At 39.8% G+C, this 23,274-nt stretch overlaps 1 protein-coding gene across 9 annotated transcripts in view; it reads right to left on the bottom strand.

Moving 5' to 3' along the window:
- The window catches only part of dync2h1 (dynein cytoplasmic 2 heavy chain 1), a 116,945-nt gene that overhangs the window by 38,627 nt on the left and 55,044 nt on the right, over window positions 1-23,274 (bottom strand). For 7 of the 9 annotated variants that reach the window (XR_015087414.1, XR_015087413.1, XR_015087412.1 and 4 more), the window contains 16 exons: window positions 21,716-21,876; window positions 20,774-20,899; window positions 18,726-18,836; window positions 17,794-17,863; window positions 17,586-17,671; window positions 16,070-16,145; window positions 15,721-15,941; window positions 14,753-14,857; window positions 12,139-12,255; window positions 10,843-10,950; window positions 10,593-10,694; window positions 8,986-9,075; window positions 6,637-6,746; window positions 6,491-6,572; window positions 4,771-4,887; window positions 4,014-4,193 (listed from right to left, as the gene is read on the bottom strand). Coding sequence is in view for 2 of the 9 variants with exons in the window: in XM_086035227.1 (XP_085891353.1) it covers window positions 4,032-4,193; window positions 4,771-4,887; window positions 6,491-6,572; window positions 6,637-6,746; window positions 8,986-9,075; window positions 10,593-10,694; window positions 10,843-10,950; window positions 12,139-12,255; window positions 14,753-14,857; window positions 15,721-15,941; window positions 16,070-16,145; window positions 17,586-17,671; window positions 17,794-17,863; window positions 18,726-18,836; window positions 20,774-20,899; window positions 21,716-21,876 (1,844 nt within the window). In the remaining 7 variants the exon portion in view is untranslated. Of the gene's footprint in view, window positions 1-717; window positions 768-3,949; window positions 4,194-4,770; window positions 4,888-6,490; window positions 6,573-6,636; window positions 6,747-8,985; window positions 9,076-10,592; window positions 10,695-10,842; window positions 10,951-12,138; window positions 12,256-14,752; window positions 14,858-15,720; window positions 15,942-16,069; window positions 16,146-17,585; window positions 17,672-17,793; window positions 17,864-18,725; window positions 18,837-20,773; window positions 20,900-21,715; window positions 21,877-23,274 lie in introns of those variants that run through there. The other 2 variants (XR_015087415.1, XM_086035226.1) reach the window with 2 other exon arrangements.

The following is a 23,274-nucleotide window of genomic DNA, read 5'->3' as shown; positions in this document are numbered from 1 at the left end:
TGCAAGCAGGTGATAGTGTTTATGCAGTAACTCTAATTTAACTAATTTTGGGGCTTCTGCATGCGACACAAACATAATCTTGTCCATTATATGAGAAACGAGCAGAGAAATTTCAGATGTCTTCAGAACAAAATAGCAAAATAGCTGACAGCAAATGCATTGTAATTTAAGAGTGTGTCACAACAGTGTCATTCCTCACTGATGTGAGCACTCTTCATATTTTCATCTCCAGGAGTAAGCACGGCATTTGCTGGAAATACGCACAGCTAGAACAAGAGCACTATTCAGGCTTTTAACACTACCTGCAGTGGCTGGTTGCAGAGCTGGGCATCGCCTAACTGCCACCGGAGCACCACACCTGCCCGCCCTTCGTCCCCTCGTTCCATTGCTCCTCGACTGGTCGCTCATCCCTACCGCCAGGTAAGAACCAACGCAACTCGGCAGAACCCGCCTCCCCCCGGAGGAACGCGCCTCTGTCTTTGCATTTTTTTGCGGAAACTCCAGGTAATGCGAAAACAAAAGAAAACCATATTAACCGCATACATTCTTAAAGGGGGAGCATAAAAGTACGCTTCTGTTAAAAAAAAAAGAAAAAAGAAAAGTCAATTTCCTGTGAAATATATATGTATCCATGTTAATTTGCCATACAAACCAGGGATAAAATCATAGGTCATATTGTATGTGAACAAATTGTGTATTGCGTGTGCGTTTACTCACCTAGATTTACAGGGCAAGCAGAGGTTAGTGCCGGTGCTCTTCAATTAAACCTGCAGGGCAGCAGGTCGATGGAAAGTTCTGTTTTAACAGTTTGCCCTCCTGCCTCCAGTGAAGCCCATTATGTTCTATTGTATTTTATGCTGCACAGTCTAAGTTTCTCCTCTTCACCAGCCTCCACTGAAATGACCTCTCTTGTAATCCAGAGCGGTAATTGGGAGAATGACACATCGTCAGCAGTGGAAGAGGCCACGAATGTCAATAAAGGGTGCCCGCTGGACGTGGCCATTCCGTTCTGAACCTTACGAACACCCAAAACGCATTCAGGAAGAACGCAGCAGAAGCTATGCGGAAGGTATGCGGCAACTTCAGTGCTTGGAAAAACAATGAGCCACCATGACAAAAATGTGAATTTATAACAAAAACCTGTGAACGAGCATGCTTTTCACATCAAGTCAAAATGGTGTGAGAATGAACTGATAAGATCGGTCATGCTTTACGAGAAATGTTTCTCTCACAATCATTCACGCTATATGAAACCCTCTATCTCAGACACACATTAAAGACACATTTCCCCATTTCCCACTGAAACAGAGTCAAAAATCTGACTCACGACTTCATTACTTGTTGAGAAATTACATCGTCACGAACCAGGTAACCTTAACTGAAATGCAGATACATTGAGACACTAAACCTTGAGGCAACTAATAACGAGAATAATAATAAGAGAAAGAAAAAATACAATGTGTGTGGGGCAGAGTTGAAATTAGTACATCTTGAACTGACATTGTTATGCAATATAGAAACGTCTCAAATACAGAAAGTAAAGAGTACAGCTTTCATTTTCATTATGATCGAGGGTCCAGTTTGGGGGTTGCGACCAGGTGAGTAGTTACTTATCCTCAGTCTAGCCCGTTCATGCACAAATTATCAGGTGGGCATTTTACTAAAAAATTGCGCGACCGTTATTCGTCATCCGCCTGTTGGGTCATTCGCGGACGATTCGTTCAAAAAGAACTAATCTTTTCAGTGAACGTGAGTGATTGGATCACTTCCTCAAGCGATTTCTTCTTTTCTCAGTTCGTTTGAGCTCAGCAGCGCGCATGTCCTTAATCTTCGCAAATGAGCCAATCAGCAGTGAGCATCAGACGGAGGACGGATTTTACTGAGCATACTGCCATGCTATTGGCATTCACGAAGGAATCAGTGAGGTAACTTCCCGTTCGCCAACGATTCAGTGAGTGAACGTACTACATTTCCCGTTCACGAACGGCTCAGGGAGCGAACGTGCTGCCATTTCCCGTTCATGAACGAGTCAATGAGTTGTTGAGTTTCTGTCTTTCTTCCTCCATATTGTATTCATCCTGTCACTGGAACAGAAAACGGCTAGCACTGCTGCTGGCTGCAGCGTGCATGATGTCAAAGATTAAGATACCATCTGTCTGACTCTTGTTCATTCCCTACACCTATTCATATGCATTGGGCTACTTATATGTACTTATTTGAACTTAATGCATTTGACAAAAATTACATTTAGGCTTAAAAAGTCATTTTGAAGTTATTGCACACACACACACGTGCACAATGCTGCAGTTTCTGCCGACAAGCGTTGTAAATCTGACTGAAGATTCTTCAACTAACGCACCGTGTTCCTGTTTGAGGAAACTAAAGAACAGTCTGTCATCAGTGGAAGGAAGTAATTACCTTTTTTAATGAAGGTGAGAAAAAATCTGGACGTTTTTTTTCTAGCAGTTTATTTTGGGCAGGTTGTTTGGCTGGATAGGTAATACAGACAGACAGTATAGACGGAGTAAGATTCCTTCCTTCGTATTATTGAAACACTATAGAAAATCTGCTTGGATTATATAAAATAATTTTTTTTAAATTAAATTACAAAGTTGGAATAGTGGTTAGCAGCGATTTGTAGTTTTGCCTCACAGCCAGCAGATCCGTGTTTGACTGGAGTTTGCATCTTCTCCCTTTGCATTCCTGCATGTTTTTTTTTCCAGGTCATAAGGTTTCCTCTCACATCCCCAAACCATGCGTTAGGGTAATCGAAATTGTCCGTATGTGTGAATGTGAGTGAGAATGGTTTTGTTTATATTTTATGTGCCTGCTGTGATTGAACGATTTTGATGACTGGCTGTGATTTAAACAGTCAACCACCATTCATCGCAGAGGATACACTCCAGTCCAGACCCACCCGCAAGAGATGCAAAAAAAGAAAATCAAGTTCATGAGAAGAAAAAAATATTGATCGACTGACTAGAAATGACCGTTTTTCAACAATCTCAATAGCATATTAAATATGTTAGACAATGTGCAACAACTTTGTTGTTGGTGACTTTGCTACAAAGCCATGTAAATACACATGCGTAATCTTGTAGCTCTGTGACTTTCATGACTCCGCTCAACCTCAGCTTTGGGACAGTCACACTGGGTTAGGAACTAACTAGTCAGTCGGCATGCGTGTGAGTGAGTGTGTGTCACAGAGTGCATCAGCCTTTACTTTTGGAGCAGTGCAGCGTTTCAGGCCTAGGATGCTTATTTCAGCACAAGTGAGAGCAGCAGAGCAAGCAAAGGGAAACGTGATGTGCATTGTTTACTGCTGAGCTCTGATAGGACACTTTGTCAACCCGCCGCACAAAACACACATACACTTAAACAAATGTGCTCCTTGAAATAGACTATCTAAGTTTTGCAACATGACTGGCATAGTAAATAACACATTTCTGGAGCATCAGAAGCACAAATGTGCTGTTGTAGGCTATTGTTTTGATGGTTGCGCATGCCCATAGTAAACACCTTGATATTCCCAGACAACCGTTTTCATTCACTACGTTCACATGCAGTCAGTAGACGGGTTCAGGTCAAAGTCCAGGTTTCTGAAACACTGACTACATTTGTATGCAGTCAACAACCCTTTTAAAACCCGTTTTAAAAACCCAAATATGAGCATATTCTGTTTATTGCGCGTTTGCATGGCCTTTCAAAAGCCATATGTTGCCAACATTTGGGTTTCGAAAGGGTTATTAAACATAGTCCGTGTATACGTGGGAACAATACTGTTGTGTTTTAAAATAATTTCACTTTGAGAACTTTGCATTTTTAGGCAGCATAGAAAATGGGTGGATGGATATGCTAATGTCAAAAAATAGGCCGAAATGTTCAATTTTGTAAAATTGGCTCCTGAAATGCACAAAAAGCTACAACACAGTTGATAACAACCAGCTAATAATAGCATGAAACCTTTATTTATTAATAGAATAAATATGATTTGAAAATACACGCTACAACACCTGTACATTGATGTCCTATCATCGTTGTTTAAGGAAGAGGGCAGCGCCAGTCTGTATCCACTGGCTGGGGTTGCTTCTGCAGGGCACACTGATGTGCGTGACCACCTTCACCCTCTCGGAGCTGCTGTACAGAGGCAGCCAGATGCTCTCCTCAGATGCAGTGTGGTCAGCAGTAGAATTCTACAAGTGAGCATAAAACAGATGACAACTGATTTCGTTCTCACCTCAATACAAAAGCACTGAGAGCACAGACTACAAGGTCCTACAAGGTTTAAACAAACATTTCTCAGCTGCCAAATCAATCAGTAAAGAGCTAAAATCCAGAACAAAAAAGCAAAAGAGAGATTAAATTCCATCCCAATCCATTTTTTGAGGGGGGTTTTCAAGCGAAAATGCAATAGGACACTACTTCAATACATTTTATTAGCTGTCAGAGATATTACTTTAGTTAATTGGGAATGTGTGTTATATTGTAGTTACAGGTTTGACATTAAATGAAACATTAACTAGATGTCAGCCTGCTCCACAATTTAAGAAAATATAGATTTTACTCAAACACAAACAAAATAGGTCACTGATGGATCAACTTGACATTCTAATATTAAGTATAAGACAATCCCCATTTTCTTTACCCACCAATACAATGAAACAACCTTGGAAGAATGTCTACCCATTTTGAGAATAAAAAAACATGTTAATTTCTAATGGAATCTAATCTAATCAATGTGGCCCCTGTACCGTACTTTGGAACCCATACCTGAGGAACCCAGGCCATGTAGCAGAGCGGCACAGCTGACACACTGGGAGAGTCATGCTGGTTTTCACAAAGATGGACACCATCGAAACTACAACCCTCCAGCTGGAGACCTCCCACCTAACAAAAATTTTTAAAAAAGTGGGGTGTGAGAAAAGAAAACGGCATTAGAAAGGGATCCCCGCATAGGCATGACTTGTTGACGCCTTAATTTTTAAGTTCCAAGAATATTGATTGATTAGCAGACTACTTCCAGTTCATAGAAGGTGATGTAAAATGTAATTAACAAGCAGGTGGTAAATGTTTTCATCCAACTAGTTCTAAAGTTGGTATAACAGCTCAAAGCCTAAAAATAAATTCTTGTACCTGTCCCTATACCCAGATCCTCTCCAAATCCTGTCAGTTCACTGTGTAATGGAAGCTGGATGATGTGAATAGGCTTGGACTATGCAATCTTAATATTGGGGCAGCTGCAAAATGGAACAGTGACTTAAAATGGCAAAAAGTGAAAATATGCATACCTATCCATATTCTGACCATATTATAAATCAGTGCTACACCTTCAGGCAAATTAAATTGAAGACTTTTATAGACTTTGTGATCCCATTTTAACACCAACTTCACAATGTTTGCAATGGCCCATGTTGTCCAATGTTGCTACTATGTTTTGTAATGCCAACAAAATCAAAACAAGACCTCTCACACCACACTTTCTCCCTTGCAACAAAGACTCTAGAAGAAAAGACAAAGAAAGGAAAAGGAAGGCAATGATTACATGCAGGCGTTTTTTTTATTTTTTTCTTTATTTTAAACCCAACACAAATCGATGCCAAATAGCATGATAGCAAGGACAGAAACAGTCCATGAAGAAAGATGCAAAGAGGATGCAGAGGCAAGCTGATCGGAGTCCTCATTTGGCGAGAAAACACAAAAGACACAACCACGTGAACTTTCATGTCATGCTCGCAGTTCATGTTTGTGAGTGCATTCACTCTGGTGACTCAGAGATTTTCCACTGCAGCTCAGACAATAAAAGGAACTCTGGCGTCGAGCCAGACATACAAAGACAACTACTAAATCACCATAATCTGGGCGAGAGAAAAAAGGGCAAGAGAGACATATCCAGACAAAGCTGCATTGCGTGCGTGCGTGCGTGTGTGTGCGCGCGCATGTGTGTCCTTATAAAGAGCACATCGCCTCACAACAATTATTCCCTCACTATCTTCAGCCGTAAGATTTTGGGAGTGTTTTCCTTCCCTGCATGCAGCCGCAATTTCTTGTTAGGAGCCCACATTCCTCCCATCTCCTGGTGTACACTTAAAACTAGTCAAGTCATAGAAGATGCCTAAAGCACTAAGATATTAGACCTTTTCAACAATGATCTAACCCAATGGAATGTCTCATATTATTTCTGGTAACAGGGTGCAATTTAGTCATTTGACAAAGGAGTTACATTGCGTTGAGCCACCACGGCTGCATTATCGGAATGACTTATTAACTTGTCACCTGACATAAATCAAGATCACCAAAACGGGCAAAGTGTCTAACATCAGACTACAGGCTCGAGTAAATGATTGCTATCAGTTAACAGCATTGGCCTAATGCACATTTGAATCCACCCGCGTTATTAGCTTCAATGGTGGGTTATTTGAAGGTCTTTAATGGTATACTGTAGGTGTACATCAACTGCGTGTGTGTTCGCCTGTCACAGCTTTCACTTTACCTTAATTTGAAGTTTGGCTCCCACAATGGGGCTCCTCCATGACGATGCAAACACCAAACTATCCATAGAACAACCTAAAGATCTAAAAGCCACAAAAATATGTTATCTTTCAGTCTCTTTGTAGAACAAGGTCAAATAAATCCTACCTGGCAGTCTCCTGCCTCAGAGCATTGAGGAAGGTATCGGGGTGGAAGAGCTCGGAGAGATCCAAGGTGTCCGAAAGAAGCTCTTGTTTGCCAGCACGTTCCACCCAACTCTGTAAAAATGGAAACAAAGACAAAAGGAATATTAAAGATAATGTGCATAATTCGGTCTACAACACTCTTAACTCAAATATCAAGAATATTTACTTCAATGAAAATGTTCAATGCAGCCCCACTAGTTGAAACACGGCATTCTGATAAATACTGTGTTATTGTGAAATATGAGTTAAGCAGTATAACCAACCCGTTTTTGTCCATCTCAGGTGTCGGCCATTTTTCCACTTGCTGTCGACTGAAAATGTTGCTCAGGGCTCAGGTAACGACCAATCATGGCTCAGGTTCAGAAAACAGGTGAGCTGTGAATGGTCGTTACCTGAACCCTTAGCAACCGTGATGTCATTTTCAGTTGGCAGAAAGTGGAAAAATGGCTATCCCCTGATATTGCTAAAAACAGGTGGACGCAATATCAATCAGAATGCCGTGTTTGGACTAGTGGAGGCACACAGAACATATTATTGTAAAGAAGATTTTTGGGTTGACTTTAAGTAGACAATACAAAATGATAACGAATGGGGAACCTCACACACCATAGTTTAAAGTGTGAAAATGACTTCATATCATATTTGTGCTTCCTAAATGAGCATACGTTCACTCACTGCATCAGAATTTAGCTTTGTCAAAGATAATGCTCAGTTCTGGATTTGTTTTACAATATGTTTATTGTTGTGCTTGCGGCTAGGTAACAGACAAGAACTTACACCACAGCTATTTAGCGATACGAGGTGGAATAGGCAACAGAAACAGCATTAAAGTAACTGGGTGAAATGGCTCAAGTACCCCCCCACCCTTTTTTTTAAACAGTGCATCCCTTGACTGTAAATGTTCATCAACCTTTAAAGCTATGCTCCACCCATATTAGTACCTTTGGAATTTAGTTGCCCATCTCTCTAGGTTACCTACTTGCGGCTGGGGCTGGTGTCTTTTTTTTGTTAACTGCGAACATTTTGCTTGTGTCAAAGATAAGATAATGTTACATTTACATTCAGTATGATGTTGTTTGTTTCTTTTGAGTAGGCGTGTCCCTTTTCAGACTCAAAGCCAAGCTTATACATGTCTGCAGTCACACGCTTGAATTTTTGGAAGAGGACCTTAGGGTTCTAATCTCCTCTCCTCTTACTTGTTTCTCTATTTTAATGTCATTAGGCAAGGGAATTCGGAGGTCTGTAGCAAGACATAAGATACATAAGTAAACATTTGATTTAAGTCATTGTTATTGTGATTGCCAAGGGGCATTTCCAGCACCGAATCAGTCAGGACTGACCTCAAAGATGAATGGAGACGAGCACATCGACAAATACACACCAACACAAGGTCCTACAGTACCCACATCAACACCGTTGCAGATGCACTGACAAATACACAGCGAGCCAGCACGTGCCATTCAAGCTACTGTCTGCCTGATTCACCTTTATTACATTAGTTGAGCAGGCTGCCATTAAGAGGAGCACAAATAGCTATTTAGAGACAGTTACCTCAAGACAGAGACACAAGGACAGATGGAGTGTAAGGAGGTTAGCAGATACAAAGAAACAATGATTTCATGCACGCACGCACAGAATTGGGTGTGCAGGCAGACGAGATAGCAGACCGACACGCGTAGACAGAAGGTTCCGCCTCACACGGATAATGAAATGCATCGGATTCTCGTGGACATAAATATTTTTGAATACGCAAGAGTGTGTGTGTGTGTCTGCTCTCGGCTGCCAGAACATATTGAGGTAGGCGTGTATTCTGACACAGTCGAGAGTAGACAGAAGCCAAAGCCTTTACTTCCTGGCACCAACATAGTGAGGATACTTCACTGAATTTCAAGCAATTTATACATGAAAACACCATTGGAAAATGGATGCACTGTAATTGTTTTAGTCAAAAACAATAGCTCCATATAACCATTAACAACGGTTGGCTGACTATCATTTTATCGAATGCCTTCATGATGGCACATCACATTCAAGAGGCATAGCTACATTTTGTGAGAACTAATGACAACTGGATTGCATCATATTAAGCTAATATAATGTACGGGATTCAAAGAGATTGTGCAGGTGATGTGGGTGAAGTGTATGCTGCATATCGTCGCTGTCCTGTAAAAAACACGTCCAATTTTGGAAATATTTGTAATTTTCACATTGATGCGATGTCCGTAACACGGAAACGCCATCCACGTAAAAATAAAATTGCAAACAATTGACATAAGTGTTTTGAGAGACATCTCAATGCACTCCCTTTTACCTGTAAGGCTAGCGCACGCATTACTATAGCGCTCAGGTACTGCATTGGCTCTTCAGGTCCCTCCCACATATTTTGCCATGGCAAAGGACACTAAGAAAGACAGCAAGAATAAACAAGCAATTTATTAAAGCCTTTTTTTGAACAAATCAGCAGTCCTTGAGGATGCCCTTCTCCAAATCTGAGTCAGTTAAGAAAAGGTGCTATACATGCTTCAGCTGATGCGTGGTCAAATGAAGGCACATCTCTCGCTCACTTTTGCTGTCAATGCAGAAAACGACATGGCGCAGCATGAAATCAAATTCATTGAGCGGCATTAAAGTCAGCCCTTGGGGGAAAGAAGCCCGTGTCTGCCCAAAAAGTTGCTTGGATTAGTCCCTTGGCTGTGTATTACATAAAAAATGAAACAGTTCAAAAAAGTCATTACATTGTGGCGTGTGCACTTTCCAGCATGTGTAATGTGATGCGCAGAGGAGCAAAATGGATAATGAAGGATTGGAGGGATGGCTGTGCATCCAAATGGACCATCGGAGAAGTTGACCTTTACTGGGCTTTAGAGAAAGTGTCTCAGTCAGAGTTGCCTTTCTTTATGCATTCCCTCATCCGAAATAAACAAAAAACAAATTAAATCTTCTGTAGCAATATGGTGTGTGGATGCTTGGGTTGTTAAGTGCCTTCATTTGACAATTTGGAGTGAAATATCAGATCAATCACAGAAGCCATGTAAAGTAATCCATAAGGAAGTCATAACATAAATACAAGAAATGTACCAACAAGGTTTAAAGAAGTCAACCCGCCCCAAAAAATCTTTGAAAGGATATGTTCTATGCGGCTTCATTACTCTAAACATGGCATTCAAATGAATACTGCGTTTGTGGAATAAAAATCCACACATTTTTATTCATCCCAAGGGGCGACCATTTTGTCATTTTCTGTCGACTGAAAATGACATCACAGTTGCTAAGGGCTCAGCTAACGACCAATCACGGCTCACCAGTTTTCTGAAGATGAGCCATGATTGGTTGTTACCTGAGCAACTGTGATGTCATTTTCAGTCGACAGAAGCCACAAGATGGCCGCCCCCTGAGATGGACAAAAACGGGTGGATTAACTCATATTCCAAAAACTCAATATTAATCAGAATGCAAGTTTTAGATCGCCCGTTTAGTGATCATAATGCTCAGAGTTGTGGAAAAACAATGACCGATGTTTAGAGATAGAGATATTATAGATACAATACACACATAGTAGATCTGATGTAATGCACTAAATGTGGGTTGAAAAGTCGTACGCCATAGGCTAAATTTCTATTTGACACAAAAATTGACATTTGGGCTGCAACCATGTATCCGCAAAAATTCCATGCTTAAAATGAAATGATTGGTTCCTGAGTTAGAGTAAGCAATTCATGGTTTTTCGGCCATAATTTTAAACCTCCATACAGCCACCCATTTTTGGTAGCGTTTATCCTGTTGAGGATTTTTGGGGGGCAAAAATTAGGAATAGTCTTAACTGATCACCAGTCAAAAACAGAGCTACTTTTATACTTGAGGCAGTTAAAAAACAAAGCATAGGTTAATAGTGGCTTCGGCCAATTAGGTTCCACTTACCTCTTGATTGAGCAGAGCAGTTGCCAGTTTTTGGACCTTAGGCGTTAGAAGCTCGGTCCCTCTAATCACCTTGCTCAAGGCAGCCAGTGATTGGTGGATACTCTGCGGCAACAATTATAGTTTAGGACACATATAAAACTTTTGGAATGTAATCAGTCAGTCTGTTCAGGACTGATCAGTCCTGTGAATGTAATAGCCATTCACGTGTTATTTGACAGCAGCATCTTTCAGTGCTGGTTGTGTTTCACACCTGAACCAAGCGAATGGCATTAAACTGCTCCAGAACAATGAATGACAGCACTGGGGACCCATGTTGATCTGTAGGTGGTGTAACCTTCTGCTGAATCAGTGCAGAACCCTGGAATGTAGATGGTAGCCAGACAGAAATAGGTTTGAAATGTTGAAACACCATGCGAAAAGTAGCAGATTTTTTATTTGTCTTGAAATAAGATTTCATAGAAAGAAAACATGCACGGCCTGGGCAGAGTTTAACAGCAACACAAAGTAGTAGACACTGACCAATGTTAATTCAAGACATCTGCCACTTTTATTTTATTTTTTTTATATATGTATATATTTTTTTACATATACTACCAAAGAAGTTGTAAAATAAAATGTGAATTGAGTGAATTGGCTTTGCAGAAAGGGACCGCTATCTTGCCATCAGAGCATTGTGGGCTGTTGATTTCTACAATACAAACATATTGCAAGTGCTGCATTGAGCCACTCAGAACAGCTAAGAACCTTGATGTTCTTTTGCTTCACTAAAATGTCCCTTCTGTTAGGTATACTGTGGATTCTAACTGGTATCAAAAAAATAGCAGAATGGACCACAGTGTAGGTTGTTTCAGTCCATTTTTCTGTTAATTCTTCAGTCATTTACCTGAGCCTCTCTAAAACCCACCAGGTAGACATCCATTCATTTTCTACTACTTATCCTGTCCAGGGTCACAACTTAGCTGGAGTCTATGCCAGCTGACTTGCGTACACCCTGGACAGTTTGCCACTCAGTCACAGGGCACATGCACAAACATGTCTTTAACTCATTTACTGCCATTGACGTATTTATCTGTCTTTTTACAGTCCAGCCATTCAATCCCAGGAACTTATTTATATTTTTTTTCACATTTTTCAAACGTTAGCGTAAAAGACGGTAAGTAAATGTCTGGCAGTACATGAATTCATTAACATAACATGCATGTTTTTGGAATGTGGCTCTAAAGGAAACCCATACAAGTAAAGGGAGAACATGCAAACATCACATAAAGAGGCCGGGGCCGAGAGTCGAACCCACAACCTCGCAACTGTGAGACAGAAGTGCTAAGCAAATATTCCACCCTGCTGTTTGTCATCAAGGACAGCCTTGTGGAGCAGTTTATTTGAGATTTTTGTCAAATATTTGTACCCTCATTGTCATTCAATAGCAGGAGGAAGCGTGTGCAACCTTTTGGATTTCTAAAAACAGTGAAGGACATCCACGAGTGTGATCACATTTCACAGCACTCAGCACTTTTCAAGAAAATGAACAAACAGTGAAGAAATGAACCTTGTTGAGTTTCTTCCACAAGTTGAGGATAGGTGAAAGCCCATTAGACCAGAGATCCCTGTCGAATTTTGACCCAGTTGCGACTGAGCGGCTCATGACACGAAGTTGGGAAATCACCTGTGAACCAATGATAAACAATGTTAATGTTAAAGTTTGTTACACACTTATTGGCTGTTGTTTAAAAGTTCCTCATATACGGAGAGTTTATTGTGTTGTGCGATGATGAGACCTTTACATAGGACACCCCTACTATTCATGGGTGATTCAAAAAAAAGGATTACCGGTAAGTGCCTCCCCCTTGACCCAAAATGTTCATAATTCCCATAACAGTAGTGAAACCATAAATATACCATAAATTAATTCCAAAACATTTCAATACATTTTCAAACCCATTTTACAGACATTATACTCTTAAAAATGGCTTACAGCTGAAATAATTTTGAAGAAATGCACCAGAAGTGTGCCGGTATGTGTACATGCACATGTGGCAAAGATTCTCCGTAACTTCTACTAAATTTAGCTCTTGCCAAACAAAGATGTTATTTTCTCAGTCAAGCTGTATCATTTAAGGGGAAATCAACCCAAACATATTTTTTTCAAGAATATGTTCTATGCAGGCCCACTATTTTAAACATGGCATTCTGATTAATATTGCGTTTGTGGAATATGAGTTAAGCACCAAAATCCACCCCTTTTTAGCCATCTGAGGAGGCGGCCATTTTGTCACTTCTGTCAACTGAAAATGACATCACAAATGCTCAGAGGTCAGGTACGACCAATCACGGCTCGGCTTCAGAAAACAGGTCAACCACGATTGGTCGTTACCTGAGCCCTGAGCAACTGTGATGTCAGTTTCAGTCGACAGAAGGGACAAAATGGCCACCCCCAGAGATGGCTAAAATCCGGGTGGCTTTAACTCTTATTCCCCAAACGCAATATTTATTACAATGCCTTATTTCAACCAGTGGGTCTGCAAAGAACATATTCTTGAAAAAATTACGTTTGGGTTGACTTCCACTTTAAAAATACTGTACATAGCACATTTTCTTTTTGTTTTGTGTTTTTTTTAGTTTTATGTCTGGAATCGAGAAGATCTCAGCAGAGAAAATGTGCAAGTTTTCATCCGTTGGTTTAGTTAAGACAAATTACAGGAAAAAAAAAATACATGAACCACAGTTTCAGGTTTAGCAGGGAAAAAAATGGCCAAACTCCAAATGCAACTAACAAGAGATCTTTCCACAGCCCATCAAACATGCTTAGTTCCAAGCTGAGAGAATGGTATTATGCTTTCACATAGAATCAAGACACGTGTTAATGTGAAGGTGTATGCGAGGAAGACAAGTGTTGGTGATGAATGGCTTCCATTAGGTCCAAGCAAACTCCTTAAACCACCTGCTTTATCTTCTTTGCTCAGGAGATTAAGTGTGTGTCTGTGTGTGCTTCATACTGAATGTGTATGCATGCATATGTGTTTGCACCGCATCCTTCATTTGTCCCCAGACTGTTGAATCACCTTTCTGCCACAAAGAGTAAAAGCACCTCACTTGATAGCCCAATCACTGAAATTCCTATCAAAAGTCTAGTTGCATTATTGGTAAACTAACCACGGCAACCATCATCAAATGCACATGTTATGACGTTCAAGAAATCAAAGGCTCTCAAAGAAAGAGCATTTCACTATATTCAAAACCAATACGTACATCATTCTCTGACATTCTTGACAATGCTACGACACGTTGTTCCCGATAAACAAACTGCTTCTTCAAGATCTAGCCTTTGATGCACATTGCTGGTAAACATTTCATTTGTCGCAGTTGCATTATAGTGACTGCCGAGACATTTTACTATAAATCATGGTTACAGATGTATAACAACACAGTGACAACCTGAGACTGACTGATGCAGACACAACACGCATTTTGGAATGATTGAATTACTCCTGTAAAAGTTGTGTGCCTGTGCAAGGGGACTTTCATCTCACAGTATGATAAATACAACAGATGGCTGCAATGATAGCATTGTTTTGATGCTGCTGAATGCATTGTTGTTGTTTAGCTGCATTACTGCACCGCATCATTCCAAGAAGGGTCTTTGATGTCGCTGTGGCTAAAATGAACCCTAACAATAGATTGTGAAGGTGTACCGAAAGTAGCTGCCCTGTGAGTGGATTAAATTAAGCGATTTAAAAGAAAAACAAATAATACGTGTTTTATACGCGCCAAATGGAGCGAATGGGCGGATTGTTCTTGCTGCAAATCTGCTTGAGGCTGGCTATCAGCAGCTACTGTCCGGACTATGCGTCCCTGGCTGATTCCATTCAGTGCAAGTCATCAGAGTAAGGTAATCACAAAATATTTTTGTTGTTGTATTGTGCAATATAGGTTGATGCAGTCATGCAAGGCACACCATCATATACGGTACATATAAAAATAATTCGCAATATATTTATAAATAATGTGTTTTGCATTTTTAGTAGGTGGTAGATCATTTTGACTCGGTCATGTCATAAGTAGCTCTCAGGCTGAAAAAGTGTGGGCACCCCTGGTTTACAATATTGGGTCCATTTAGCAATCAGGCGAGAATATGTGTGGCCATGTGGGTGTTTGTTATACACCTGAGAGCTGATTATTCTCTGGGAGGTTCTTTCTATGTTAGCAGGCAGACCAAAGAATGCAGGCTGGTCATCCTCTGGGAGATTCTCCACGACCCCACGGTAGTCCTGAGAGCACACGTGCACATTTGTGTTAAGATTACAATAATAATATTACATATGCACGCAATACGAGAATACAACATATTTAAACAAGACATTAAGGAAGAACCTTTTTTGATATGTGGGAAAACATACAACTTCATTCAAATTATCCTCGATTACACGTATTGGTCTCATAACTCCGTATCTCCTCGGAGTTATGTGCAAGGGTTGCATAGCAGAAGCTGGTAAGGCCACAAAGTTCAAGAATGTAGCATTTTTAAGCATGCAAGAAGGGAATTAAATGTTTTGTTATGTGGGAGGGCAGACAGCTTAAGTGTAAGTATCCTTGATTACAAGTGTTGTTGACCAAACTTGACAAAAGATCCACTTACAATATGTCAAAAAAAAAAGATAATAAATACAAATACATAGCATGAGCTTAGCTCCCACTAAAGTAGTTGTTACTAGTTGTTACATTCTTTGCAAATTGTAAATTCACAGCACAGATTTCCGTGTTGACTTTCTTTTCTAACCATATGTCTACCCAACTTTTAAGTGGCTGAAACAAAATGCACTTTCAAAGACACCAAGAAGTGTGAGTCAATGATAAGCTTGGGTGGCCTCTAGCAGCAATCTGTACTTTTTTTTCTCTTTAAATACTTGTTACCTTGCCAATGCAGCAGATTTCTTTTAGGACACAGATACACTAAATTGTAGCAACTGCTTCCAGAAGCAAAGATGGAAGTGCTCCTTTTTATATTTCTCTTTAGCAAGATTTAATTTTGGATTGCTTACAGGGGATATTACATAAGAGGACCTCCATATCAGCAACTGTAAATTAAAATGTGTGCTTGCAAACTATTTGTCATGTAATCCCCTCAACCTACCAAAATGGAGCAAGAATTTGGGAGGCTAATCTGGGAAGGAAGAAAGCGCGCTCCTTTGCTCTTTCCCTGTCCGGCTGAGAGGGAGGAGAAAAGTCGTGCAGAGAAGAACTGCTCCAGGTAAGAGCGCAAGATGCGGAGGTCAGATGGGTTGTCGATGCGTCCGCCATAGATGGCACTCTCCAACAGGCCGTGGACAAACTCCCACTGAAAAGGTTTACCACCTAAAAGATATCAGAGCACACACAACAACCCGCGGAAGTGCACACAGAACATAAGTGTACAAGCATTTACCAGCATACTGCAATTAAACGGGGACAAACGTGCCACAAACAGTGACACTTCCTCCTACCTTCAAAAAGCCTGTCAATGATTTCAAAGCCAGCACGCAAGTCTGATAAGGAAAACTCATAGAACTTAGTCCATCCCTAAAAAAAGAGGTTAAATATTACATAATAGTTTCAACTGACGTGTTAGCGGCATTTATAAATATAGTAATCAGTAGTGGATACGGAAGTGTATATTGCCTGTAGTTTATATTGTATATAATACAATCTCTTGTTATGGAATTAGCGGAAAATTGTAAAGTATTGTAATATTTAGTTGATGACATGGAGATAAAAGGGTAGGAACATAAACATTTATACGTCTTCCTACTCGTTTTCGAACATGTATAGATGTAATGTATATCTAAAATACTGCCAATGGATCGACCACTGTCTTACTCTTTCTTTTGCACCTCTCAATTGAAGACTACTTCTGTTTGGATGTTTAAATTTCTGTTGTTGTTATTTATTTATTTATTATTTTGTTACATGTTCAAAATAAAGCAAAAAAAAATTGAAAAAAAAAAGTTTCCTTTTGTATATTCTGGGAGATTATTCATAAATTAAAATGATATAAATCATTTTAATACCACTTGATCATGTTTTCGTAATCTGTGGTGGCTATTTCGGTAGGGAGAAACGTTTGCATGTTGTTTGGGCATCGCTGGGGAGGATCCCCTGGCATTTAGAGCATGGTAAACATAGGAACACGCAACTCTTGCCTGACCTAGTGCTAAAACAACAGGAGAGTTTTCCAGGCTAGCCTGCCAATATTATTGGCCCAACACAGACGATGAAGTTATTTTGAAGTACAATACTCATAAAACAAATTGGCCATAACTCTCTATGAGTACTTTGGCTTCCTTCCACATTCTAAAAACATGTATGTTGGGTTTATGAAAGACTCAAAATTGTCCATTAGTGTGAATGTGAGGGCGAATGTCTGTATTTGCCCTGCCCTGTGATTGACTGGCAAGTCCACGGTGTATTATCTCACCCAAAGTCATTTTGAATAAGCGCCAGCTGACCCATGACCCCAAACTGGACATGTGGTAAATAACAGATTGATAGATTGTCCGTTATTGAATTACCTTGCAAGTAAACTTCACTTAACACCAGCAGTTAGTCATGAATTTTTTTCACACATTCTCAACAGTGAGTCAGCTCATAGAAGGGCAAGGCGATAACACTGAATACTCAGCGTAGGGAAAATAGTCTTGCAGACAGTGTCATTATAAACGCACATAAACACCTATATGCACCTCTACTCAAATGTGCGTGTAAAATAAATTACAGAAGTGTTAAAACATAGCTGGGTGTTTTCTGGATTCTTTACGGGGACACAAAATGGTAGTCTTCCTTTTGATGTTACAGGGGACTTCCTATGCATGTTCGGTAATTCCTGATTTAATTCCTCTGTATGGTCCCCGAAATGAGATGGTACAGTTGATTGTAATCATAAACATATCGTAATTATATATATATAATATTTCCACTACAACGGTTTTGTATTACATTCTTTGTTGTGAGTTTGTGTGCAACCTGAGGTATGTAGTTACGTCTCTCTTGGCAGACAGCATGGAACCAGGCTAGACAGAAGAGAGACTGGGCCCTGGGCAGTATCCCACCTAAACAAAACCGATTAACGTCAGCATTAATGTCATACTAATAACCTATTGATCTAGTTAAAAGTAAATATAAAATACCCAAGTAGATTTAAACAATAAAATGTCAAAAGAAAAGATGAGACCTTTACTGATCTGTTCGGGTGTCCAGGATTCATAGGTCCTCAACAAGTTCCTTTTCAACCCCGGAGGATCCTAGATACAGGTATCGGTAAGGAATTCATACAATAAAATGAGATTGTGTGAACATGTTTACTGAGACTGACGCAAATTACATTCGCAACAAACAATTTATTTTTGTTTTTGATTCAATCAAATTATTTGGTACCTCCCAGAGCTGGGAATTTTACAATAAATGTGCGGTCTGCTTATCGCCTTGCGCCTACATCCGGGGTAGCCTTCCGCGGCCGCCGTCCATTCTTCCGCCATTTTGTCCGGCCGGACCAAACAGAAATCGCCTATAGGCCAGTCGGATTGTCATTTTAAACAGGCTTCCGTTAACGTTTCCGACCACCAACTTTGCCAAAATTCCACTAGCACGTGGTAGTAAACTACCACTACACATTAAGAGAAAGCATATTTGGCCAATGATGAGATGTGCTACTTTAAAGACAACATGAACAATTTCTAAATAAAAGAGCAAAATGTGAGTTTAAAAAAATGCAGCGTACATATTTAGCTGATCACCTTAACACTCATTATAACAATTTATTCACATACAAACACACTTGCTCACTTTTTGAGTAACATTAGGTATTTAAAATGTGTTTCCTCATGTTAGTCTGTTGGCTAAGAGAGAAAGACGAAGAGACAACAACAGTGGAGCAGGTTATGCTGCATGCATGGTTGCTAAAGCAGCTTTTCTAGTGACTGTATGTCGAGTGTGACCTTTAAAAAAAGATTGGTTCACAATCATATTTACATTACAACCCCTCATTTACACCAGGAATCAACCAGTCTCAAAGATATATTCATTCAGCCATGTTCAACAGCCCAAAATAATACTTGTAGTATTAAACATTGCATATGGAGAGGATAAGACTGTGATAATGTGCACCTCATACGTGATCTTGAGGCTGGATTGCAGCAGTATGGGAGGAAATCTGGGATGAACCTCTGATGTCAACCAGAGACGGAAGCCTTCTTTGGGTCGAAGCACATTTAGCTCCTATGAAGTGAGGACAGGACACATTTAGAAATATTGTGTGTATGCTAGTTTTCTTTGACTAAACATTCCCGACGGGGTTTGAAAGCCGTGTTTGTGGGATTTTGAAAACGAAAAGGAATTGATTTTGTCATTGTAATACTTTTGCAGGGTACTGTATATGGATTACTAGCGAGTTAATTGCTAGAATAGACTTTACTTTTTGTTTTTGCACCTGGCTAGTGCTCATGTTCATCTTTGTCCATTTTCCTCCTTCCACAACCACCATTTTGTTCATTCATCATTCTCTCATCTTAACTTCCTTTCTCACACTGCCCCCTTCATTCCCTCGTCACGGCAGTTTTTCATTTCAAGCTTGACTGCCGAGACCTCATCAGTTGATGGGTAAGAGCAAAACAAAGAAAGAGAGCGATGAAGAGGAACAGAGGGAGGGTTTAAGGTTCACAGGCATGTGTTACTGTTGGAAAATAGCTTCAGTTGATATCTTGGATGTAAAACACAAGTGAGGGAAATACAAGAAAAAGCTTGATTTCATACTGTGAGCACCACTGCTGGGCTGAGGGACACATGCACGCGTGCACGCACAGCCACACCTCCACACACACACACACACTTCTGCCTCAATGGCTGTGCCTCCAACTGAGTGTTGACCTGCCACACGCATTACAAAACATAACCCTAGGAGAGGTACAATTATATAAATAAAACAAAAGATACAAAAAAGGAACATTTAAACCATGGTAAATAAATGTGGTGCAACACCAAGTGACACAGAGGTTGACAAAGTGTGTGCCAAACCATAACAAAAACATATGGTGAGGAATAATTCTGTAATGAAGAATTTGAAACGAATTTTAAAATGACAGCTGATTTTTAGAGTGCGGCTTTTGACGTCATAAAAAGGGTAGTGCATTTAAATGAATGAATTCAATTGAAAATGTGCCACAAATATGACAACAGGAATCTGTTTCCAGCAATGTACATTTTGTTTATCCTTCAAATGCAGCCATAATAGTATACAGTAGGGCTGCTCGATTATGAAAAAAAATATTAATCACGATTTGATCATTTATTTTTGGGGTACAAAACAAGAACATGTTTAAACATAAAAATAAAGACAAATACAGTTCTTTGAAACACTATACTTATGTGAGTTCCTTTTGGACCAAACAAAATGTATAAAAATTAGTTGTTATAAAATAAAAGGTGGAAATGTATAAATTCAAGTCTGATTTCCTTCTGTAAACAAACATAGTGCATATTAATAATCATTTTTTTACGTTTATGATAATTTTGTAATCGTTGAGTGTAATAATTGTAATTGTAATTGAATTTCGATTAATTGCACAGACCTAATATACAGTATCTAATGTAACAAAAAGAAAAATGTTGATTGTTGGCTATTGAATATTCCTGGTTAGTATATTCTGGAAAAATGCAAATGTGTCAAAAAAGATGTTATATGCTTCAACAAATCTGTCTGCTCAATTGCACATACAATTTATTTATTATTTTTACCAGCTGTTTTGGCACAAAGAACAACCAAAACTAATATAAATAGAAAAAAGGAAAGAGTTCAGACTTAACACTGCTCCATGTATTTGGCTGGCATAACTAGCACAGTTCCACTTAACAGATCCAAAGAGCACAAGAGTCAGTTTGCACCGGGTTTACCTCTTTTCAACACAGACGACGGCATTGACACTTGTTCAAATAAACCACACTATCAGAAATATTGCACCATAGTCCATTTCAACCAAAATGCACGATTGTTTGTGGTTAATATAGCAATGTCATACTATTAAAAGGATTTGTTCAGAAGAGTAGGGATAAAAAAGTGGAGCCTAATGTCAGGGAACTCAAGTGCCTTGCATAACTACAAGTGAATATAATGTAAAAATATCGGACAAAAAAATAGACTTATGAGACCGAGTGCTTACTTTTTCTAGGAGAGGTAACCACGCTGTGACAAGATGAAGGTTTTTCAAGCACAGCCATTCTCCGTTTCGGGAACATTCTCTGAGTGTGGCCAAAGCCACGTCAGCCTGTCCCTGACCCATCGAGATCTGAGCAGACAGAGAGCCACGCTGAGGCAGGGCACCAAACAAAGGAAATGGGATGGAAAATCCAATTCTGTCTTGGCATTCGAGGTTAGTGGGTACATAATGTGATTGTACCATTGAATTTTTCTCTTCAGTGGGTGAAAGCATGTAATTGTGAAACTAGATTACGTTGCAAATTTCAATCCAATCAAATATGTAGATAGCTGACTTGAGTTGCGGTCCTACAAATGAACTCATTTGCATACAAAGTTGCTCGCAATTACAGCTTTGTCAAAAACAAATATAAAACTATTTTGGAACTCCAGCTAGTTACCACCAAAAGTCAATATTAACTTCAAGTGGAAGTCATTCCAAACATAATTTTTTCAAGAATATGTTCTATGCAGGCTCACTAGTTGAAACGGTTAAGAAGCAAAATCCACCCATTTTTAGCCATCTTAGGGTTTGCCCATTGTGTCACTTCTTTCGACTGAAAAGGACATCACAGATGCTCAGGGCTCAGATAACAACCAATCATGGCTCAGTTGCAGAAAACAGGTGAGCTGTGATTGGTCATTACCTGAGCCCTGAGCAACTGTGATCTTATTTTCAGTCGACAGAAGTGACAAAATGGCCACCCCCTGAGATAGCTAAAAATGGGTGTATTTTTCTATACTCCATAAACACAATATTTATCAGAATGTCCTGTTTCAAATAGTGCGCCTGCATAGAACATATTATTGAAAAAAATGTGTTTCGGTTGACTCCCTCTTTAAACAGTTAAAAAAGCTACAGTATCTGTTTGCATTCACAACCTGAATTCCAATATCTGTCGTCTACCTCATGATACTGGTCTCGACCCACAGTGTCTGTGGCAAGTTCTACAAGCTCCTGCGAGGGGTCGGCCCCCGGAGAAGTGATGATCAGCACTGGTTCCCACTCCAATGTCTCAGCATAAAGACGCCGCAGGTTCAGAGGAGGAGGGGAGAGCTCTTTCATACCTGCAGACACAATGAGAAAAATAAAGAAAAGAATGAGCGTTTTGTGTGGATTTTTAAAAAGTGATACAAGGGTATGGTTTTGAGGTGTGGGGTTCACTCGGGGAAATCAAAGCATGTCAAACACTGTTGATACAAATATACACAAGGAGCAGTGCCAGAAGAATGTGCAATGTGATTCAGTGGTAGTTGGAGGGTGGTCCACATTGAAATATACAATACAATACAATACAATTTTATTTATATAGCGCATTTCATAACAGCTAGATCTGTAACAAAGCACTTTACAAACAATACAATAAATAGAACAAAAACAATAAAAATACCCTCTGTTGTCGAGGCCAGTGAGTCTTCATGCGGCGTGTGTGCGTGTGTGTATTGTTTGCGCAGGAGGCTCTAATCCTTCTGTAATTTATTGAATCATTAGATATTAGCTAATAGAGGAACACACGCTGTGATAAGGGAACATTTTCAAAATCTCAGCCTAATATTGTCATAATCACGCACACACACACACTATATACACGCACATATGCGTACAATTAAACAGTGGCTTAGAAAATGCCAGCGGATACCTTTGGTGGCTGCTGCCAAATGCAATCTGCTCCATCCTTGCAAACACACACAGGCACTCAAGGTCCTGGTAGAAAGCATCTTACATCAACCTTTAGTTGATTCACCATGGCAACGTAAAGAAAAACATCATCTACCCACAAAGCTTGTGTGTCTAGAATAGAGGAATTTACAGAGCATGCTTGTGCACAAACACGAATATCACCACCTATGTTACCGGCAGGTAAACAGTAATCTTGTGGCAAACAAGCACCCAGGTGGTGAATTAAATCATTAACCTTGGTTTTGGGAAAATGCAGTCAGGGCAAAGAGGAACCTAGAAAAACGCTCATTGGTTCAAACATACAAACCGTAGTGGTTGAAGTGAATGTAGTAGTGCATAATCATGTATGAACCCGACATTAGAAGCATGAGAGTTGATTTGCCATACATCTTGACATCCATCCTTTATCTATCCTATTTATTCTCACTAAAGTGGAAGTAAACCCCAAAATCTTCTTTAAAATATGTAGTATGCGCCCCCACTAGTCTAAACACGGCATTCTGATTACAATTGCGTTTGCGGAATATGAGTTAGTAAGCAAAATCTACCCGGTTTTATCCATCTCAGGGGAGGCCATTTTGTCACTTGCTGTCGACTGAAAATGACATCACAGTTGCTCAGAGCTCAGGTAATGACCAATCATGGCTCACCTGTTTTCTGAAGCTGAGCCATGATTGCTTGTAACATGAGTCCACAGCAACTATGATGTCATTTTCAGTTGACAGCAAGTGACAAAATGGCCACCCCTCTGAGATGGATAAAATCAGGTGGATTTTGCTGCGTTT

Source organism: Filicampus tigris, chromosome 7 (assembly GCF_054856515.1).
Source record: "Filicampus tigris isolate MCC_2025a chromosome 7, RoL_Ftig_1.0, whole genome shotgun sequence".
In the NCBI taxonomy this organism is placed as follows: Eukaryota; Metazoa; Chordata; class Actinopteri; order Syngnathiformes; family Syngnathidae; genus Filicampus; species Filicampus tigris.
The sequence above is the reverse complement of the archived record's forward strand: the minus strand, read 5'-3'. Positions and strand labels throughout refer to the sequence as shown.